This window comes from Chanodichthys erythropterus, chromosome 16 (genome assembly GCF_024489055.1).
Source record: "Chanodichthys erythropterus isolate Z2021 chromosome 16, ASM2448905v1, whole genome shotgun sequence".
In the NCBI taxonomy this organism is placed as follows: domain Eukaryota; kingdom Metazoa; phylum Chordata; class Actinopteri; order Cypriniformes; family Xenocyprididae; genus Chanodichthys; species Chanodichthys erythropterus.
This window is the reverse complement of record NC_090236.1, coordinates 37,299,224-37,319,508: the sequence shown is the minus strand read 5'-3', so window position 1 is coordinate 37,319,508 and position 20,285 is coordinate 37,299,224. Positions and strand designations below refer to the sequence as shown.

Sequence of the window (20,285 nt, the reverse complement as noted above, 5' to 3'; positions counted from 1 at the left end):
GGTGGTTATTGAAGTCAGTTGTAGTTCTTGTGTTTCTCTTTCCTTCAGTGATTCTGCTTGTTATCATCATGTGTCTTAAATGAGGTAAAAGAGTTCTTAATTCATCTTTGACGTCTATCTGTTATTCAGATATTTCTGTTTAAATTTTATGTAAATTTTACTCTTTTAAAATGGTTGGCTTTTAAGGAATTAATTTGATTAATTCTAACTCTAATTAATTAATTCTAATTAATTCTAACATGTATACAGGCGCCAATAGCCTTGTAGGCAGCGCCTCAACACATAGTGCGGTCGCGCCTCAGGGGACCTGGGTTTGAGTCCTAGCTCATGGACCTTTTTTAATCCCTTCCCCCTCTCTCTCTTTAAATTTGCTTCCTGGCAACTAACTGTCCTATCTCAATATAAAGGCAAAAACACCAAGTTGTTTACGTTCATTTTTATTGTAATCTTATGCTTTGAGACACAAGGTAGTTTAACGCCACTTTGTGGTGGCTAGATGAGTATGAGTATACATGAGTGTGTGTATATATATATATATATATATATATATATATATATATATATATATATATATATATATATATATATACAGAGTGCTATTTGCAATCCCTGCCCCTGCTAAATTATTTTTATCCTTGCATTCTTATTTATAAAATTTACCCCCATCCCACCCTCAACAGTGATAGATGCTACTTCACCAACGGTCCATATAAAATAAACATTTAAAAAAAAACAAAACAAAAAAAAAAGTATAACTAATTAAAACAATTCAACACGCATGTTTAAACAACATTAAAATCAGAAATGCACTTTCACTGTGAACACTCCCGCTCATTTGACGAGAGATGACACTGCATGTTTAAGTTACAATCCTCTATTTCAACATGAAAACTACAGCTAGCCAAATTAAAGAAAAGTGAAAAATGATTCAGAGCAGCATATATTCGTATTTTACAGGACCCTCACAAAAAAACCCTAGAAATATTACAACTGAGAATGGGACTGCATGCTAACTCAAGCGAAGTGAGGCATATTTGTCATTATGACTTGAAAAAAAGGGTCTCAATCAACCTGAATTCACCCTAGTCTATTTTTTTATGTTGACAGCATGTTGTGCTATAGCATTTTGTGATTATTTTGTGTGAAATATTGAAGTTTATAAGCATTTTGCCTCACCTGGCTGAGTGACGCTATGCTATGAAAAGCATTACACAATGTCAAAATGCTCATTTATATTTAATACAGTTAATAAAATCATCTTGTCATGTTAAAGACAACCTCCATTGTGTGTGTATGAAATGCTATATTAGAAAACACTCGAGAGTCATTTTCATTTGTTCTTGTGTATGTCATGAGGATGGTATAAATAGTAAAGCTGATTACAAAAGTCATATTTACATATTTACAATTTAAAACAAAACCTGCAAGTAAACAATTGCTGTAGTTGTACATGAGTATTAAAATTTATCGCATGCAGGGCTTGACATTAACTTTTTTGCTCACCAGCCACTGTGGCTAGTGGTTTTTCCAAAGTTACTATCCACTCAACCTTTTCACTGGCCACAATTTTAATGTTGGTAAATTACATTTTATATGATTAAAGTTGACTTTGTTATGCTTAAATTACTTTATTTTGAGTCATTTTACGTGATTTAGAAGATTTAAAACCCTTTCAAACTTTTAAATGCAGATTGACCACCCAAAAAATCAAGACTACATTGTATATCAGCTGGTATGTAGCCTACATGTGGGCAAGAGGTGGACAATATGAGCATGGGCTAATATGAGAAATTTGATAAGTTATTTGTGTTAGGCTATATAAAAGAACAAAGAAGCAAATTACAAAAACAATAGTAAATTAAAAATAATCTTTTTTCAGATACAGTAGGTTTATTTAACATATAGCTTAGCCTACATTCATTTAACATCTTTTGTTGTTTGATTAACATTAATGACATAAAGGTAGGCCTATTTAATTGGGCTGCTGAATGCATGGACGTAACTGACGCATATTCAGTTATTATCCAATTGTTTACGTCCACTTAAGCCATAACCCACTGTATTCACGTGAGATACTCCACACACGATGGACATTTAGACATCTGTGTGCACGTGTATTTGACTATTCAGGCGCGAGGAGAACTGATCGCGCGCGCAACAGAGAGAGAGAGCGCTTCTGTTGTGTGTCATTCAGCGCAATGGACCCTTCGCTAAGCCCCGCCCTCCTAGTTACTGTTGCTACGCCTGTCAAGCTTTCGCGTCTGGCAAGTCATTTACAGTATGTATGCACCGGTGTCAGACATTTTCAAGGAGATCATTTTTGGCGAACAGGTGAAATATCTGAGAGAGCAAGACAAAAGGGACTGCAGTATGCATTCGAGGGATATATCCACAATAATATGCAACTGATTAGAAAATAATTTGATCAAAATTGAAGCTAAAGCTCCCAGCGCGAGCAGCAGCCGCCTCATACGCTGACAATTCAAATGGGAAACACACAATTTATTGAGGAAAAGCTTTGTTCATCCACAGCAGGTTAAGTGAAATTTGTGAAAATAACCTAATAATAACCATAAGTCATGTGGAATAAACACAAGACGTTAGCCTGGCCACTTTGCAATGATAACATTCTCCCACTTATATTTTTAGCAGGCCAGGCTAACGTAACTCCGTCTTGCCTTTAATCATTTTATTTCACGTCCAAATATATGCATTATGAACAAAGAACCGTCATTCTTTCCAAGCAATGATGTGCTGAGTTAGCTAGCTAGCTAACCTACCCGTCAGATTGTCCTACCCGGACTTACTGCATAGGCTATGCATACATCAATATTACATCATTGTTGTCATGATAAATAACACAAAATTACTGTATTTGCATTATTGTAACGGGTAGGTTTAATGTTGGGGTAGGTGTATATGTTAATAAAGCCATAAACCATCACGCTGGAAGCACAATCTGATAGGTAACGTTAGCATTTTTCAGATTTTGCTAACGTTACCCACTGTTTCAATGGGAGGTAGCAAAATCTGACAGAGTAGCACAAATTGTCAGAACACCGGCATTTCTCCCCTTGGGTTTTAGGTTTCGGGAAGGGAAAAAATTCAACCACCCCGTCTAAACTGTTAGGATACCGGGTATCAGGTTAACAATCCATAAGCACAACGCTTCGGCATGTTCTCTCGCTCGAAAGCTTGACAGACCTCCCGCGCCTAGTAACGGTTGCTAAACCACGACTGACCTGTGGCGGTTTTCGGGCGTGGCTTAGCGAAGGGTCAATTCCGCCTGTTCCTCCTTCAATAACTGCACGTAAATAACGAATTGTGTGATTGGATTGTAATTTTGTGCTACGACGATCTTCGACGATCATTTGGCTGTAAACTGAAATTATATTTAACCCGCCAAAGTGGCTAGTGGGAGTGGCTGTCTTACCCGCCACAGCTGAAATCTTGGCGGGTGTTAATGTCAAGCCCTGAATTCGCATGCAATGCTAGTTTTCTTTATTTTTCTATTCCTGTTTTCTGTATTTTCATCTACAAGCCATCAGTGATTTTGATTATGTGTGACATCCTCTGAAATGTCTTCTGAAAACTTTGACGAGTCCCTGTAGTGTGACTCAATTTCCATGTTTTCAAGCCATTTTTTAACATGGTCTTCATGCACTAGAGGAAGAAATATAAAGATTAATACAACTTCGTATAAACATGTAGCCTACTGACTGACACTAATCAAATTATTGTTTTTTCAGGCGGTACTTACTCTCAGGTGGATACAGATTTAAGCTTCCTCTCTCAAACTTGTCTTGGTCTGACATAACAGATCCCCATCCACTGTCACTGTCCTCTTTTGCACCTTCCTTAGGCTTCAGGAGATCATTGTTCATTCTGGCCATCATCTCCACTTTCTCCATCAACTCTCTGACCTGTTTCCCATCATCCTGCTCCATGTAGTTAATTACATGATACCAGTTTCCACATTTGTTGATCAGCCACTGCAGATCTTCTCCTTCACTCTCAATGTGCTCTTCAATCGTAGGCGTCACTATCCAGTCACCCCTGCTGAACACCACTATACAATATTTCCAGACATTTCGACCCAGGAGCTCCATGTGCTCCTTTACAGACCTTCTTTGTGCCTCGGTGAAGGCGACGCCAGACTGAAGAACCAGCAAAACTGCATGAGGTCCTGGTGGACACATCGTAACACTTGACATGATCTCCTGCTTGACTGGCTCTGAAGTCTCCTTTACGGATGCGTACGGCCACCATCCAGGAGTGTCGATCAAAATGACTGTTTGTTTGTCAACCTCTCCTTCGCTCATCACACACTTTTTTGACATGTTCTTCTCTTGTTTAATTTTCAGGATGGTGTTCACCACGGAGGACTTTCCAACAATATTGCCACCCATCAAGACGATCCTTAACTCTGGGAAAGATTTCTCTGCCAGAAATAACATGAAAGTTCATGAACAGTGCTAACAATTCAGCTGGATTCATGTTGCACATAATACCACATTTTCTATTAATTCTACAATGTTTTTAAGCATTTTTAAACCAAAGATGCACTATACCTGTGAGACGTTCTTTCAAGGTTTGCATCTTTGTTTTTGCTTCGATCTCTCTCTCTTCAGCTCGTTTCTTCACAGTTCTTCTCTTTTCCTCCATATCCTCAAGCAATTTTCTGTCCATTTTGAAGCCCTGTCCTTCATGCTTAGCTACCAAGCTCTCGATCTCATGAAACAGTTTTTCCACATTTATCCCCTTGCTGACAGTATAATTGAAGACATGAACTCTGTTCCCACACTTCTTTATTAAAATATCAAGCTCTTGTCCTGCTCTCTCAATGAGCTTCTTGTTATCTGCATGTCTCTGTGTTTTATCATTATACATGAGCAGAACGATGGTGTGATTCCAGATCTGCTCACCCAGAATCTCCATGTGTTCAACCACACTGTTCAGGTGCATTTCTGTGAATGGTTTGTGTAGATTGATGACTAGAAGGAAGGCATGTGGATCAGGACACAGTTTTAAACTCGTCACGATCTCCATCTTTAAAGACTTTGCACTCTCTGCCAGTGTGAAGCTCCTCCACCATCCTGGTGTCATTACCAAAGTAACAGACCTGTCCTGAACCATCCTCTCTGTTTTCTCACTCTTTACTATCTCTTCTCTCATTTTACAGTCTTCCTGACCAAGAATGGTATTAGCTGCACTGCGTTTGTATTCTGCTTTACTACCTATTATAATGACCTTTATCCCTGGAAGAGCTGGACAATCTGCAAAAGAAAATGAAGGAATCTTTAAAGGGTAGGTAACACACACAGCATTAACCACCAATAATTGCAATAAGCTCTGTGTTTTGTTATTTTTGATAAGAACAAAGTGCCATCTTTCAAATTCTGTCCATTTTATCACAAAATTCAAACAATAAATGCCGTTTTGACGCTTTTTGATGTTGCATGACAGTCTGACAGAACATCCCTTCTTCTTCACTACTACAGAATGAACATGAATGAACATAAAGGTATGTTGAAAGATACAGTACAACTTACTGAAATGTATCATATCTCGTGTAATCGCTCAATCAGTGTTTCAACGGCGGAAAGATGTCAGTAAAACAGTTTGTAAACAATGTCAAGTCACCTTTATTTATATAGTGCTTTTTACAATGCAGATTGTGTCAAAGCAGCTTTACAGTGATAACTGGTACATTATTTTGGCTGCACAGCAGCTCTTAAAGAAAATGGTGTCAATGCAGGCAGATCAAAGCACTGTTGATTATCAAATGTTAAGTCAAATATCAAGTGTCCCCAACTAAGCAAGCCAAAAAGGTGACAGCGGCATGTCACATAGTATTACATTTACCTCAGAAAAGCCATTCAGTGTCAACAGCTTGTTAGTTCACTAGAGAAATGAACTGTTTCGTGCACTATATTAGCCTATATATTAATTATATTTTTCTTAACCTGTTAGTTAATGTAAGGCCTAAATAAATCCGTCATAAAAACAAGTTATGACAGCCACTGTGTAAATGATTATATTTCAACAACGAATTGGAGAAACAGAAGTTAATGCAAAAACTGCCTTATCGTGTAATTTACATGTTTACAATACATACAATTTTTAATATTATGTGAGTGTTGATGATTATATCTAAAAATAAATAGCAACTGAACTTAATAATTTGGGCTCTGTTGTTAATTGTAACCTTTTTTATAGTAATGTTCAAGTAAGGGCTCCCTAATAGTTTACAGCATTAGCAGAGAGAGATTTTTTTTATCCTTAAGAAAATTTTTATTATAATTGAATAAATTTAAAGACAGAGATGCAGGTTGTTCAGTAAAAGTTTAATAAAAAAAAGAGTTTTCTCACCCTGCTGTCCCGAACCCGTACCGAACAGTGACTTCAAAACCGAGATATGTACCAAGCTGTCATTTTTGTGTACCATTACACCCCTAGTGCCCATACAAGGAATTCTGCCCTTTATGATGTCATACAGGGCCATGCTTGAAAAAAACTTTCAGAATCTGGAAGGAGTGTATTTGGCACAGAAATACGTCCAACTCTTGTTTTGAAACTTTGAATCCAACATGAGAATCCAACTCTTTAACAGTGTAAATAAGTCAGAATGCATGAAATAGCATTAGACCCCTCCTCCCCTTTAATGATCACCTGTAGTATACAGTAAACATTAAGATTGATCATCATATTTCAAATGTTTAGTTGATTTGTGTATTAGTATTGTATTAGATATAGTTCATGCTGTAGTTTGCCTTGCATTGTTTTGAGTTTTCTATGACAAGGTTACAAATTTTCCCAGCTTAGAAGAGTGAAAATGGAAACTTGCACATAAAAATCTTAAACTCTGATATCTAAGGACACTAAAACTTGATGAAACCTTCTAGGTTTTACCTTCACTGTAACTACGAGTTATCTCGCATGTGTAGGAAGTAAAACATTTTGGCCTTACAATATTGTTTTGTACTTCTTAGGAATAAAATCTGTGATGTACCATCCTTAACACCATGATTATACATTTTTTTAGCCTTTGTACAACAGTTTCAAAGATATTTTGAAGACTTTTGTGTCAGATCATCAACTCACTAAAAATACATTATATAAGGTTCAAACTTTTTAACATTCATGTACAGCATGAGGAAAACTCACTGTAATGGTGATCCTCTCTTTCCTCCATTGTGCGTCATAGACTGTCCGTTTAAAGTTATTGAAGTTTGCTTCAGTATCTTCTTTCTGTCTTTCCTTTTTTCTCTTTCAAATACTTTGTCTTAGTTCAGATTTTCCTTTTTATACATTAAAAATAACAAATCTTCAAGCATTTTCTGTCTCTTCTTGTGAATATACTAAATGCGTTTCTGAACTTGATAAACTAGTTTATTAGCTTCCTGATGAGAAGTATAGCTCCACCCCCATGAGTGCTTTGCAAAAGGCAAGGATCTTGCCACAAGCATTCATTATCATGTAAATGTGTCTAAACTGAACTGCAAAAACTAAACAAAGTGGTTTTTTTTTAGGTCCATATATGTCTGTTTTTGTCTGTTGGCTTTGTTGGTATATTTGTGTGGGCCAAAAAATATTTAAGGCTTGTTACAAAAATGTATGTTAATATTATGTGACAAATGTAACAGAATAATTTAGCTGTGAAGAACAATTAAAAGGTCGAGCACAACAATAGCATGGATTTGTTTGGTCAGAGCACTCTGCTGAACTTAAGAGTAGTAGTTTAAATGTGGACATTTACCATTGTTTACATAATAACTTGATGAGTAGGGAGGTCACCAAATTCACATGCTGTTCACAGATCAATGTGGTACGTAAAAGTGAAAATAGAGAATATTTGATCAAAAAATACGTCCTGACACGCCTGTAACATGCAGTGCTTTTAATTTACAGTTTCCATGGTTTAAGTTCACTGTTAGTACTTTAATGTATTGCTTGTTTTGTGTCTTCAGTAGCTTATCCCTCATATTGCTTCTGTAAAGAACAGGTCATGTGATGGCTTAGCAGTTCTCTGTGTTGATTGGTCAGTCAGTCTGGTCTGCAGGATAAGCCAGCTGCCCCACACGCACATGTACATTTGGGCTGTGATTCTGTATGAAAACATCCTGCTTTCACAAAAGGCTGCAGAACATAGAAGGTAAGTCTAATTTACCCCCGTTATATAGTTATGTAATTGTAAGCAACTACATGAAATCAGGTCAGGAGGCCACTGAGAAGTTGATCTCTTGATTGGGGTCAGTGCTAAAATGTTAGGGTCAATTAGGGCAGATTTGTTAGAAATCAAAGGTGAAGTGTAATTACTGCATTTCTCTGCCCTCAGAGAAAGAAAAGAGAATTGAGAAAACGAATCACTGATTTCAAACAGTCTTCCATTGCTCATCAAACAGATCTCATCCCAATAGATGGGATACTCAAACAAACTGCAGTGCTCTGATAGTGCCAGTGTTTAAACTTTTTGAAGGAATAAACCTAAAGAGTGACTTAAAGTTGTCTCAGCCTATTAACATACATAGATATAATAGACAAAAAATAAAATATCACCTTTTTATATAATATCTTAATGACTTTAATAGAAATTCATGGGAGATTACCTCATTTATCTGGTAGTCAAATAGAACAGCTTTCTAAAAATAGTTGATTAGGAGACAGATTAACTAAATAGTAAGCTAATTAGTTTGTGCCAAATGGGTCTGTATTAATCCGTGTGCCATGATTTGACTTCTTATAAGTCACCAATCATTTCCTTGATTCTGCTTAAAGGGATAGTTCACCTAAAAATCAAACTTCTGTCATCATTTGCTGGCCCTCAAGTCGTTCCAAACCTGTATGAATTTCTTTCTTCTGTCAATGGCTACCGTCACCTGTTTGGTTATTAACATTCTTTGAAATATCTTTTTTTGTGTTCACCAGAAGAAAGAAATTCATACAGGTTTGGAACAACTTGAGGTGAGTAAATGATGACAGAATTTTCATTTTTTGGTGAACTATCCCTAGTGGACACTATTGAAATTAGATTATAATTCAGTTGTTATTAAAATTAATTGTTCACAATTTTACAGCTACTATGGGCTCCATGGAGGAAGAGCACACATGCCCCATGTGTCGTGACGTGTTTGGTCGAGCTCAACCCTTTCCCTGCGGCCACAGCTTCTGCCTGTCCTGTGCGCAAGAGGCCTGGAGCTCGAGTTCTGGCTGTGGTAAGCGAAGATTTGTATGCCCACAATGCCTGGAGGAGCAGGGGCTGGTTGTATGTGACTGTTGTCCGGAAGACAAGGTCCAAGCAGCAGTGAAGACCTGCCTGCGATGTGAGATCTCTCTGTGCGAGCAGCATCTGCAGCCACATCTGCAGCGCCCGGCTTACAGCACTCACCTGCTGGTGGAGCCGTTGATGGACGTATCCCGCCGCAGGTGCCCCACCCACCAGGAGGTATTCCGACATTACTGCATGGATGATAGAGTGTATGTGTGCCCAGACTGTATCCTGGAGGGACGGCATGCTCAACACCAGGTCAAAGGGGTGAGAAAGGTGGAGGAGGAATACAAAGTAAGTTATTAGATCTATTATATTGCTGTTTAAGATGATTTAAGTCCTGTTGTAGGATTTTTAATAAAGTCCTAGGACTGATTACACTGGGTTTATTGTCTTTGTAAAATCAGATATCCCACCCTGCAAAAACAGCGTGCACGCCAACAATAAAAAGAATAATGTAGGTCTAATACATTATATTATACAAACCCGATTCCAAAAAAGTTGGGACACTGTTCAAATTGTGAATAAAAAAGGAATGCAATAATTTACAAATCTCATAAACTTATATTTTATTCACAATAGAATATAGATAACATATCAAATGTTGAAAGTGAGACATTTTGAAATGTCATGCCAAATATTGTCTCATTTTGGATTTCATGAGAGCTACACATTTCAAAAAAGTTGGGACAGGTAGCAATAAGAGGCCGGAAAAGTTAAATGTACATATAAGGAGCTGGAGGACCAATTTGCAACTTATTCGGTCAATTGGCAACATGATTGGGTATAAATAGAGCCTCTCAGAGTGGCAGTGTCTCTCAGAATTTAAGATGGGCAGAGGATCACCAATTCCCCCAATGCTGCGGCGAAACATAGTGGAGCAATATCAGAAAGAGTTTCTCAGAGAAAAATTGCAAAGAGTTTGAAGTTATCATCATCTACAGTGCATAATATCATCCAAAGATTCAGAGAATCTGGAACAATCTCTGTGCGTAAGGATCAAAGCCGGAAAACCATACTGGATGCCCGTGATCTTCGGGCCCTTAGACGGCACTGCATCACATACAGGAATGCTACTGTAATGGAAATCACAACATGGGCTCAGGAATACTTCCAGAAAACATTGTCTGTGAACACAATCCACCGTGCCATTCGCCGTTGCCGGCTAAAACTCTATAGGTGAAAAAAGAAGCCATATCTAAACATGATCCAGAAGCGCAGGCGTTTTCTCTGGGCCGAGGCTCATTTAAAATGAACTGTGGCAAAGTGGAAAACTGTTCTGTGGTCAGACGAATCAAAATTTGAAGTTCTTTTTGGAAAAGTCAAGTCAAGTCAAGTCAAATTTATTTATATAGCGCTTTTACAATTGGTAATTGTTTCAAAGCAGCTTTACATATTAGAAGCACAGAAAAAAAAAAAAAAAAAAAAAAAAAAAAAGGGAAGTGGTTAAAACTGTACAAACAAGCGTGGTAATATGTAACATATACAAGATGGTGCTACATTAAGCCAATGTCGGCTGACTTCCAGGGGTGGAAAAAACCCCCTAGGAGAAAAACCCAGCGTGCTAGCACTGGGAAAAAAGTCCTAGGAGGGAAAAAACCCCTTGGAAGATATATATATATGTAAATGTATATGGAGATCAAAATCTGAATTGTACATTTTTATTATAGAGTTTAAAAATCGATTATATATAAATATATGTAAGCGGATACGGGGATCCTGGGCTACGTTGTAGTCAGGTCCAGACGCAGGTTCTCCATCTGACCTGGATACGGCCTGGATCCAGCACCCGGCAAACCTCAGGATAAGCAGAGAGACAGATATTAGCGTAGATGCCATTCTTGTTCTGATGTACAGGTATATCTAGTGTTATAGGAAATGTTCTCGGTTCCGGCCGACCTAATTATTGCAGCGTAACAATCCTTTAACGGATTTGAAAAATGTTAATGTATTGATAATGTGTTATGTGTATGCAAGAGCAAAGAGATGTGTTTTTAGTCTAGATTTAAACTGACAGAGTGTGTCTGCTTCCCGAACAATGCTAGGAAGATTGTTCCAGAGTTTAGGTGCTAAATAGGAAAATGATCTGCCGCCTTCAGTTGATTTTGATATTCTGGGTATTATCAACTGGCCTAAATTCTGAGATCGCAATAAACGTGAAGGACTATAATGCATTAAGAGCTCACTTAGGTACTGGGGAGCTAAACCATTTAGAGCTTTATAAGTAAGTAGCAAGATTTTAAAATCTATACGATGTTTAATAGGGAGCCAATGTAATGTTGACAGAACTGGGCTAATATGGTCATACTTTCTGGTTCTAGTAAGAACTCTAGCTGCCGCATTTTGAACCAACTGTAGTTTGTTTAAAAGCCGAGCAGAACAACCACCCAGTAGAGCGTTACAATAATCTAGTCTTGAGGTCATGAATGCATGAACCAACTGTTCCGCATTTGTCATTGAGAGCATATGTCGTAATTTAGATATATTTTTTAGATGGAAGAAGGCGGTTTTACATATACTAGAAACATGACTTTCAAATGAAAGATTGGTATCAAAGAGCACACCCAGGTTCCTAACTGAGGACGAAGGTTTAATGGAGCACCCGTCAAGTGTTAGAGAGTATTCAAGGTTTTTTCGTGAGGAAGTTTTTGGTCCAAAGATTAGGAAATCAGTTTTTTCTGAATTTAATAATAAGAAATTTCTTGTCATCCAGTTTTTAATGTCAGCTATGCATTCTGTTAGTTTTGTGAATTTGTAGGTTTCGTCAGGGCGCGAGGAAATATAGAGCTGAGTATCGTCAGCGTAGCAGTGAAAACTAACACCATGCTTCCTAATTATCTCTCCTAAGGGCAGCATGTACAGAGTGAAAAGCAACGGTCCTAATACTGAGCCTTGTGGTACCCCATATTTAACCTGTGATCGATACGACATCTCTTCATTAACTACCACAGACTGATAACGGTCAGATAAGTATGATTTGAACCATGCCAAAGCAATTCCACTAATGCCAATATAGTTTTCAAGTCTTTTTAAAAGAATGTTATGATCGATAGTGTCAAAAGCAGCACTGAGATCTAATAACACTAATAGAGAAATACAGCCACGATCGGATGATAGGAGTAGATCGTTTGTAACTCTAACGAGAGCAGTCTCAGTACTATGGTATGGTCTAAATCCTGACTGGAAATCCTCACAGATTCCATTTCTTTCTAAAAAGGAACACAGTTGTGTTGAAACTGTCTTTTCTAGTATCTTTGACAGAAAAGGTAGATTCGAGATTGGCCTGTAATTTACTAAATCTCTCGGATCTAGTTGAGGTTTTTTAATAAGAGGTTTGATAATAGCCTGCTTAAAGGTTTTTGGCACGTGTCCTAGTGTTAAAGATGAATTAATTATATCAAGAAGTGGACCTACGACCTCTGGAAGCATTTCTTTCAGTAGTTTAGTCGGCATTGGGTCTAACATACATGTCGTTGATTTTGATGATTTGATAAGTTTAGATAATTCTTCCTCTCCTATAGCGGCGAATGATTCTAGTTTTTTTACCTCAGGGACACTACAGTGCACTGTCTGAAGAGAAACTGTAGACGGATGCATGTTTATAATTTTCTCTCTAATATTATCAATCTTGCAAGTAAAGAAGTTCATAAAGTCATTACTGCTGTGCTCTATGGAAACGTCAGCAGTTGAATCTCTGTTTCTAGTTAATTTAGCCACTGTGTCAAATAAATACCTAGGATTATGTTTGTTTTCTATTAAGAGATTTGAAAAATAAGTAGATCTAGCATTTCTTATGGCTGTTCTGTACTCAATCATTTTTTTCTTTCCACGAAAGGCGAAAAACTTCTAGTTTTGTTTTCTTCCAACTACGTTCAGCTTTTCTAACAGTTCGTTTTAGAGCCCGAGTGTGCTCATCATACCACGGCGTTGGATTAGTTTCCTTAATCTTCTTTAGACGTAAAGGAGCGACCGCATCTAATGTGCTGGAAAAGAGAGAGCCAATAGTTTCTGTTGCAGCATCGAGTTCTTCTAAGTTGTCAGGTATACTAAGGCGATGAAACTGCTCGGGGAGATTATTTATAAAGCAATCTTTAGTGGCAGACGTGATTGTTCTACAATATTTATGGCTGGGTGGTGGTTTTGTAGCCTTGGCTAATTGTATTATACACGAGACTAAATAATGATCTGATATATCATCGCTCTGCTGTAGAATTTCAACAGCATCAATATCTATTCCATGCGACAGTATTAGATCTAGGGTATGATTACGACAATGAGTGGGTCCTGACACGTGTTGTTTAACTCCAATAGAGTTTAAAATATCTGCAAATGCCAATCCAAATGCGTCTTTATTATTATCTACATGGATATTAAAATCACCAACAACAAGGACTTTATCCGCAGCCAGTACTAACTCTGATAGAAACTCAGCAAATTCTTTGATAAAGTCAGTATGGTGCCCTGGTGGCCTGTATACAGTAGCCAGCACAAATGTCAACTTACATAATGTTACATAAAGCACCATCACTTCAAAGGAATTATATTTGAAATTCTTTTAAATGATTCTGAATATATTACTATAAATTACAGCAACACCTCCCCCTTTGCCTTTCTGTCGAGGATTGTGTCGATAATCATAACCTTGAGGACTAGATTCATTTAAAGTAATGTAATCGTCTGGTTTTAGCCAGGTTTCTGTCAAACACAGCAAGTCTAGTTTATTGTCTGTGATAATTTCATTTACAATAAGTGCTTTTGAAGAAATAGATCTAATATTCAGTAACCCAAGCTTTATCATTTGTTTATCTGATTTATCTGTGATTTTCATTTTTTGAACATCAATTAAATTTTTACCCTTAAAAGGTTTTGGAAGTTTTTTGTATTTATTAGTTCGAGGTACAGACACAGTCTCTATGTGATAATATCTAGGTGAAAGTGTTTCTATGTGCTGTGAATTATCTGAGTTCTGTGACGTGAGGCGGCTAGCAGACGGTCGGTTTAGCCAGTTTGTCTGCGTCCTGATCTGGGCCCTGGAAAACTGGGACGCCATGTCATCCGGACTAAAGAGGACAAGGACAACCCAAGTTGTTATCAGCGCTCAGTTCAGAAGCTGCATCTCTGATGGTATGGGGTTGCAAGAGTGCGTGTGGCATGGGCAGCTTACACATCTGGAAAGGCACCATCAATGCTGAAAGGTATATCCAAGTTCTAGAACAACATATGCTCCCATCCAGATGTCATCTCTTTCAGGGAAGACCTTGCATTTTCCAACATGACAATGCCAGACCACATACTGCATCAATTACAACATCATGGCTGTGTAGAAGAAGGATCCGGGTACTGAAATGGCCAGCCTGCAGTCCAGATCTTTCACCCATAGAAAACATTTGGCGCATCATAAAGAGGAAGATGCGACAAAGAAGACCTAAGACAGTTGAGCAACTAGAAGCCTGTATTAGACAAGAATGGGACAACATTCCTATTCCTAAACTTGAGCAACTTGTCTCCTCAGTCCCCAGACGTTTGCAGACTGTTATAAAAAGAAGAGGGGATGCCACACAGTGGTAAACATGGACTTGTCCCAACTTTTTTGAGATGTGCTGATGCCATTAAATTTGAAATCAACTTATTTTTCCCTTAAAATGATACATTTTCTCAGTTTAAACATTTGATATGTCATTCATGTTGTATTCTGAATAAAATATTGAAATTTGAAACTTCCACATCATTACATTCTGTTTTTATTCACAATTTGTACAGTGTCCCAACTTTTTTGGAATCGGGTTTGTATTATATTAGTAATTCATTTGCGTAAGCTGCATAACAGAAGTTCATTTGTGTGCCGAAAGTGATTTAGGCTAGTGTCACGAAGTAAGGCCCAGTTTCCACCTGGCATTAAAGGGTTAGTTCACCCAAAAATGAAAATTCTATCATTAATTACTCACTCTCATGTCGTTCCACACCCGTAAGACCTTCATTCATCTTCAGAACACAAATTAAGATATTTTTGATGAAATCTGATGGCTCAGTGAGGTCTGCATTGACAGCAATATAATTAACACTTTCAATGCCCAGAAAGCTACTAAAAACATATTTAAAACATGTGACTACAGTGGTTCAACCTTAATGTTATGAAGAGACGAGAATACTTTTTGTGTGCAAAAAAAACTAAACTTTATTCAACAATTTCTAGTGATGGACAATTTCAAATGTAATCAATGTATAAAATCAAATGTATCAAACTGCCAAAGTCGTAAATGAAATTTCAGTGGTCTGCAAGCAGGACAGGTGGGATGTCTATAAAATTGTGTTTTTAACCCCAGGGGAAGGGCCAGTCACACAAAATGTGATTTTGCTTTGAAATAGGAATAAACGCAGCATTGTTTTTAACTTATTTAAAAACATGTTTTTAAGAACAGCATGTCATGCATGAGAGGCTACAAAAGAAGTGAGGCAGCAGTCAAATGCGTCCGTCTAGCAAAACAATGTAAAAGCAGTGAGTGGATTGCAAAAAAACATGTGTTCTTTGTGAACGGCCCTTCATTTTTGTCATTTAGCACTTCTTTTAACCCTGTGTTATGAAACCAGGCCCCTCACAGAGTTTAGAATGTAAGAAACAGTTGTTTAGCTACAAACCAATCACAAACAGGGGTGCCATAATGGCACACTTCATATGCACTTACAGTCTTATTAACCAACAGTGGCCGTTGCATGATTGTGAAGTCCACGAGACAGTAGTGTGTCCCATTGTCATTTTAGGTTTCAGAAGGGTGCTCAAGAGCGCCCCCTATGCTGTTGATATGTGCCTTCGATGCACACTTTTGCCAAGCCGGTGCAGTGACAAATTGGGTCACCCCCTGAAATCGAGTCTCCATTAGGGCCTCACACGATCCGACTGGTTCAAATTGCTTTTAACACTCTACTTAGTGCCTGATTACAATTCCTACAAAATCATATTATAATAAATGCTGTTTCAACTACATTATAATGACCATTTATATCTGTTTTAGTTTGCATATATGTACTAACATAGCATACAGATACCAATTAGCCTGATAGGTTATTTTATACATGCATTTGCACTTACCCTACATGTATTTACAATCATCTTTAATATGATTGTGTTAAATTAAGTATTAAATGTCCGAATATTTCAGTTATGAATAAAACAAATGAATGATGTTCAATTATTCACTTAATAGGCTATTATATTATTTATTAAGTTAATCAGGTGTAAGAAATTAGATTAATTTGGTTTTATTATGCACTAATTTGTTTTCTTACGCATTACATATTAAGCTATGTGTATTTTAAATTAATATAATTCGTATATACGAGCTCCACTGGTGAAACAACCTGAATACCTAGGATTAGTTCTTATAACCCAAGGTATAACTGAAATATTGAACATTGTGAAACATATTAAAAGACCTGTTAACCCAGGGTTCAAATTTAAAAAGCCCTTCTTTAATATTTTACAGGTCAAATTACAGAGCCTGTTCGAGAAAGCAGAAGAGAAAGTAAAGCAAGGTGAAATTATGGTTCAGGAACATCAGAACGCTTGTCGCACCATCATAGTAAGTTCAAGCATATTTGGTGTCTCATTTCAAATAAACAAATTATTCCTAACCTGCAATATATTGATATTGACATAACTGAATACATGCATTGTGTGTGTTTCTTTTAGGAGGACTCCTCTGTGAGTGATGTTTCTCAGGTGTTACAGATGGGCTCAGCCCTGCAGACTCAGGTGGGCCGTCTAGTGTCGGCTGTAATAAACATCACTGAGCAGGAGAGACAGCAGGCCATGGAGAGGGTGCAGGAAGACTACAGCAGGGTGAGAGAAGATCTGAACCAATCTGAGAGCATCCACCGCTTCCTCAGCTCCCTGCTGGACGAGAGAGACCCCTTCCTGTTAATCTGGGTATGAGGACATACTTCATAATAAAGGTGATGCAGTGATGTGTAGAGAACTACTAAAACGAGGAGCCAAAGTGCTTTTTTTTATTCTATTTATTAAAATAAAGACGCATCAAAGTCTAATCAACTGTATGCATTTTTAATGCACTTTATTTTAAAAAATTTCTTTTATGTTAAAATAATGAATTGCATCCACAAGACTTAGTTATGACATTTTACTATACATTACAAAGGGTGGAACCCTTTATTTAGGGTCTTAATTCAAAATAAGAGACAAAAATGACAAACACGCATTCATAGTAGTGCTACTTTTTCACAGGCATACCAGACAGAGGATTCACAGTGAGTCTATTGATAAACCGTGATTGTTTCAGTGTGTCGTAGAAATATCTTGTGATTTGTGAGTGCAGTTATATGTTAGTATAGTGTGTATAGAATATGTTTTACAGTATTAGTCGCTCTCTTCTTCCGTGCAGGATGATGGCAGATCTCAACTCCCCTCTGTTCACACCACCACAGCCCAGCATGGATAAGAAACGTATCTTAGAGAATGTGGAAAATAAATACAGAGAGTTCATATCCGAGACCCTGCGCTGCCTAATTGAGCTCAAGAGAGACCTCTGTGCGTATTATCATCCATACAAGTCAATGAAGGGTGCTGATGCTATGAACATTTTGATGTTTTTTTTTTTTTAAGTTTTTAAATCTTACTATTGATTTCCAGCTAACATAAGCATGATCCTAATCAATATTTTCAGCATGTTGTAAAGTTTACTGTATACAGTTTTTGAGCGTTATTGCCTTGTGCAATAGTGCCATCTAGTGGCTACATTTCTAATGCCTGTTTCTCTTTGTTATTTAGTAAGCAGCCCGTTAACCTTGGACAAAAACTCAGCCCACCCACTCCTAAATATCTCTGAAGACCTACGGTCAGTGATGAGGGTAAAAAAACGTTTGTCTGTGCCTGAGCATCCTGACCGCTTCGACCACTGGTCTCAGGTGGTCTCCTGTCAGATATTTTCTTCAGGAACCCATTATTGGGAGCTGGAGGTGGAGGGTTTCTGGGATATAGCAGTGACTTACCACAGCATTGGGAGAAAAGCAAAAGAGGGCACGGCCTTTGGCTGCAATAAGGTAGATTGTGTATTAAAACACTATTACAGGGGTTTTCTAACTTTTTGATGCCACAGATTGCCAAATATGATGATCTCCTTCTTAAAATATTAAAGGATTAGTTCACTTTCAAATTAAAATTTCATGATAAATTACTCATGTCATCCAAGATGTTCATGTCTTTCTTTCTTCAGTCGAAAAGAAATGAAGGTTTTTGATGAAAACATTACAGGATTATTCTCCTTATAGTGGACTTCAATGGCCTCCAAACGGTTGAAGGTCAAAATTAGTTTCAGTGCAGCTTCAAAGAGCTTTAAACAATCCCAGACGAGAATAAGGGTCTTATCTAGTGAAACGATCACTCATTTTCTAAACATTTTTTTATATATATATATACGTTTTAACCATAAATGCTCATCTTGAACTAGAACATCTCTTCTTCTTCTTCTTCTTCTCTATTTGAATTCCAGCAGTGTAGACACTGCTAAGTGTATTACTGCCCTTCTCAGGTCAAAGTTTGAACTAAATTGTTATATACTTGCACTAGCATATTGTATATGACAATTTATTTTAAACTTTGACCTGTGGAGGGCAGTAATACACTTAGCAGCGTGTACACTCAAATAGAGAAGTAGAAGAAGAGAGCTAGTTCCAGATGAGCATTTATGGTTAACATGTATACAATTTTTAGAAAATGGCCGATTGTTTCATTAGATAAGACTCTTATTCCTCGTCTGGTATCGTTTAAAGCTCTTTGAAGCTGCACTGAAACTGTAATTTTGACCTTCAACCGCTCCATTGAAGTCCACTATATGGAGAATAATCCTGGAATGTTTTCATCAAAAACTTTAATTTCTTTTCGACTGAAGAAAGAAAGACATGAACATCTTGGATGACATGGGGGTGAGTAAAATATCAGGAAAATTTCATTTGAAAGTGCACTAATCCTTTAATATTTTTTTTTATTCATAATAATTGTGTGCAATTTTGTAATATCATTATTTATGACCAGTGTAACATGTAATGTCAGAAACCTAGCCCATTTAATATATTTAATCAATTATATCTTGTGCATTTCTGTAGTTGATTTTCTGCTATCTTGCTCAGATATCCTGGAGCCTGACACAGCAGCATGACAAGAAACTTGCTGCCTGGCATAACCGAAAGAAAACCCACCTCTCTGTGAAAATGTCAGGCAACCATTTGGCAATCGCTCTGGACTATGATTCTGGCTCCATCACCTTTTCAGAAGTAGGATCGTCCTCCACCCTGCTCCCGCTGCACAATTTCAGCACCAGCTTCACCCAGCCCATCTGCCTGGGCTTTGGCCTCTACAAACCAGAGCTGAACAGCAGGGTCACCATCCTCAAGAAAATATGACTGCATTTACCTTTCAGATTTAGGTAGAGATGGGAACTGTCATTGCAGTTAAAACTTTTAATTCATAAAGAGTTATATGTTTCATGATGGATTAATGATGTTCTGGCTGAAAAGCTAGACTTCATCGTTTCCAAATTTGTGACCCTGGGCCACAAAACCAGTCATTAGTCACACGGGTACATTTGTAGCAATAGCCAACAATACATTGTATGGGTCAAAATTATCGATTTTTCTTTTATGCCAAAAATCATTAGGATATTAAGTAAAGATCATCTTCCATGAAGACATTTTGAATCAAAATATCAATAATAAATCAAAAATTTATTTTTGTGAGTGGAAATGCATTGCTAAGGACTTCATTTGGACAACTTTAAAGGCAATTTTCTCAAAATTTAGATTTTTTTGCACCCTCAGATTCCAGATTTTCATATGTATTCAGCTTTCATATGATCTATAAATCTCACTTTCAAAAAACTGACCCTTATGACTGTGGTCCAGGGTCACATTTTAGTTTATTTTCTATTATAATTAAAGTCTTAACCCAGTCTAATCTTTCTAGGGGGTTTTCCACCATCATGTTTTCACTCAAATTTTAAGGGGAAGA

At 37.4% G+C, this 20,285-nt stretch overlaps 2 protein-coding genes across 2 annotated transcripts; one reads left to right on the top strand and one right to left on the bottom strand.

Moving 5' to 3' along the window:
• Positions 1-661: 661 nt before the first annotated feature.
• LOC137003826 (GTPase IMAP family member 7-like) lies at positions 662-7,195 on the bottom strand. The gene is made up of 4 exons (XM_067364085.1): positions 7,168-7,195; positions 4,572-5,276; positions 3,761-4,441; positions 662-3,663 (listed from the first exon to the last, which is right to left on the bottom strand). Exons 1-4 carry the CDS (start codon positions 7,193-7,195, stop codon positions 3,545-3,547), a joined length of 1,533 nt encoding a protein of 510 aa, XP_067220186.1. The 3' UTR covers positions 662-3,544.
• On the top strand, positions 5,466-19,822 carry trim110 (tripartite motif containing 110). Its single transcript, XM_067362803.1, has 9 exons — positions 5,466-5,524; positions 8,001-8,155; positions 9,078-9,562; positions 16,750-16,845; positions 16,956-17,192; positions 17,508-17,530; positions 17,665-17,810; positions 18,051-18,322; positions 19,409-19,822. The coding sequence occupies exons 2-9, from the start codon at positions 8,113-8,115 to the stop codon at positions 19,679-19,681; spliced, it is 1,575 nt and encodes a 524-aa protein (XP_067218904.1). The 5' UTR covers positions 5,466-5,524; positions 8,001-8,112; the 3' UTR covers positions 19,682-19,822.
• The last annotated feature ends 463 nt before the right edge of the window (positions 19,823-20,285 follow it).

Coding starts and splice junctions, on each gene's coding strand:
- trim110 (XM_067362803.1), top strand. CDS start 8,113: ATGAAAACATCCTGCTTTCACAAAAGGCTGCAGAACATAGAAG. Junction 16,846..16,955: donor ACGCTTGTCGCACCATCATA/GTAAGTTCAAGC, acceptor TGTTTCTTTTAG/GAGGACTCCTCTGTGAGTGA. Junction 18,323..19,408: donor CGGCCTTTGGCTGCAATAAG/GTAGATTGTGTA, acceptor TATCTTGCTCAG/ATATCCTGGAGCCTGACACA.
- LOC137003826 (XM_067364085.1), bottom strand. CDS start 7,195: ATGGAGGAAAGAGAGGATCACCATTACA. Junction 5,277..7,167: donor AAGAGAGGATCACCATTACA/GTGAGTTTTCCT, acceptor TTTCTTTTGCAG/ATTGTCCAGCTCTTCCAGGG. Junction 3,664..3,760: donor AAATCTGTATCCACCTGAGA/GTAAGTACCGCC, acceptor TTCTTCCTCTAG/TGCATGAAGACCATGTTAAA.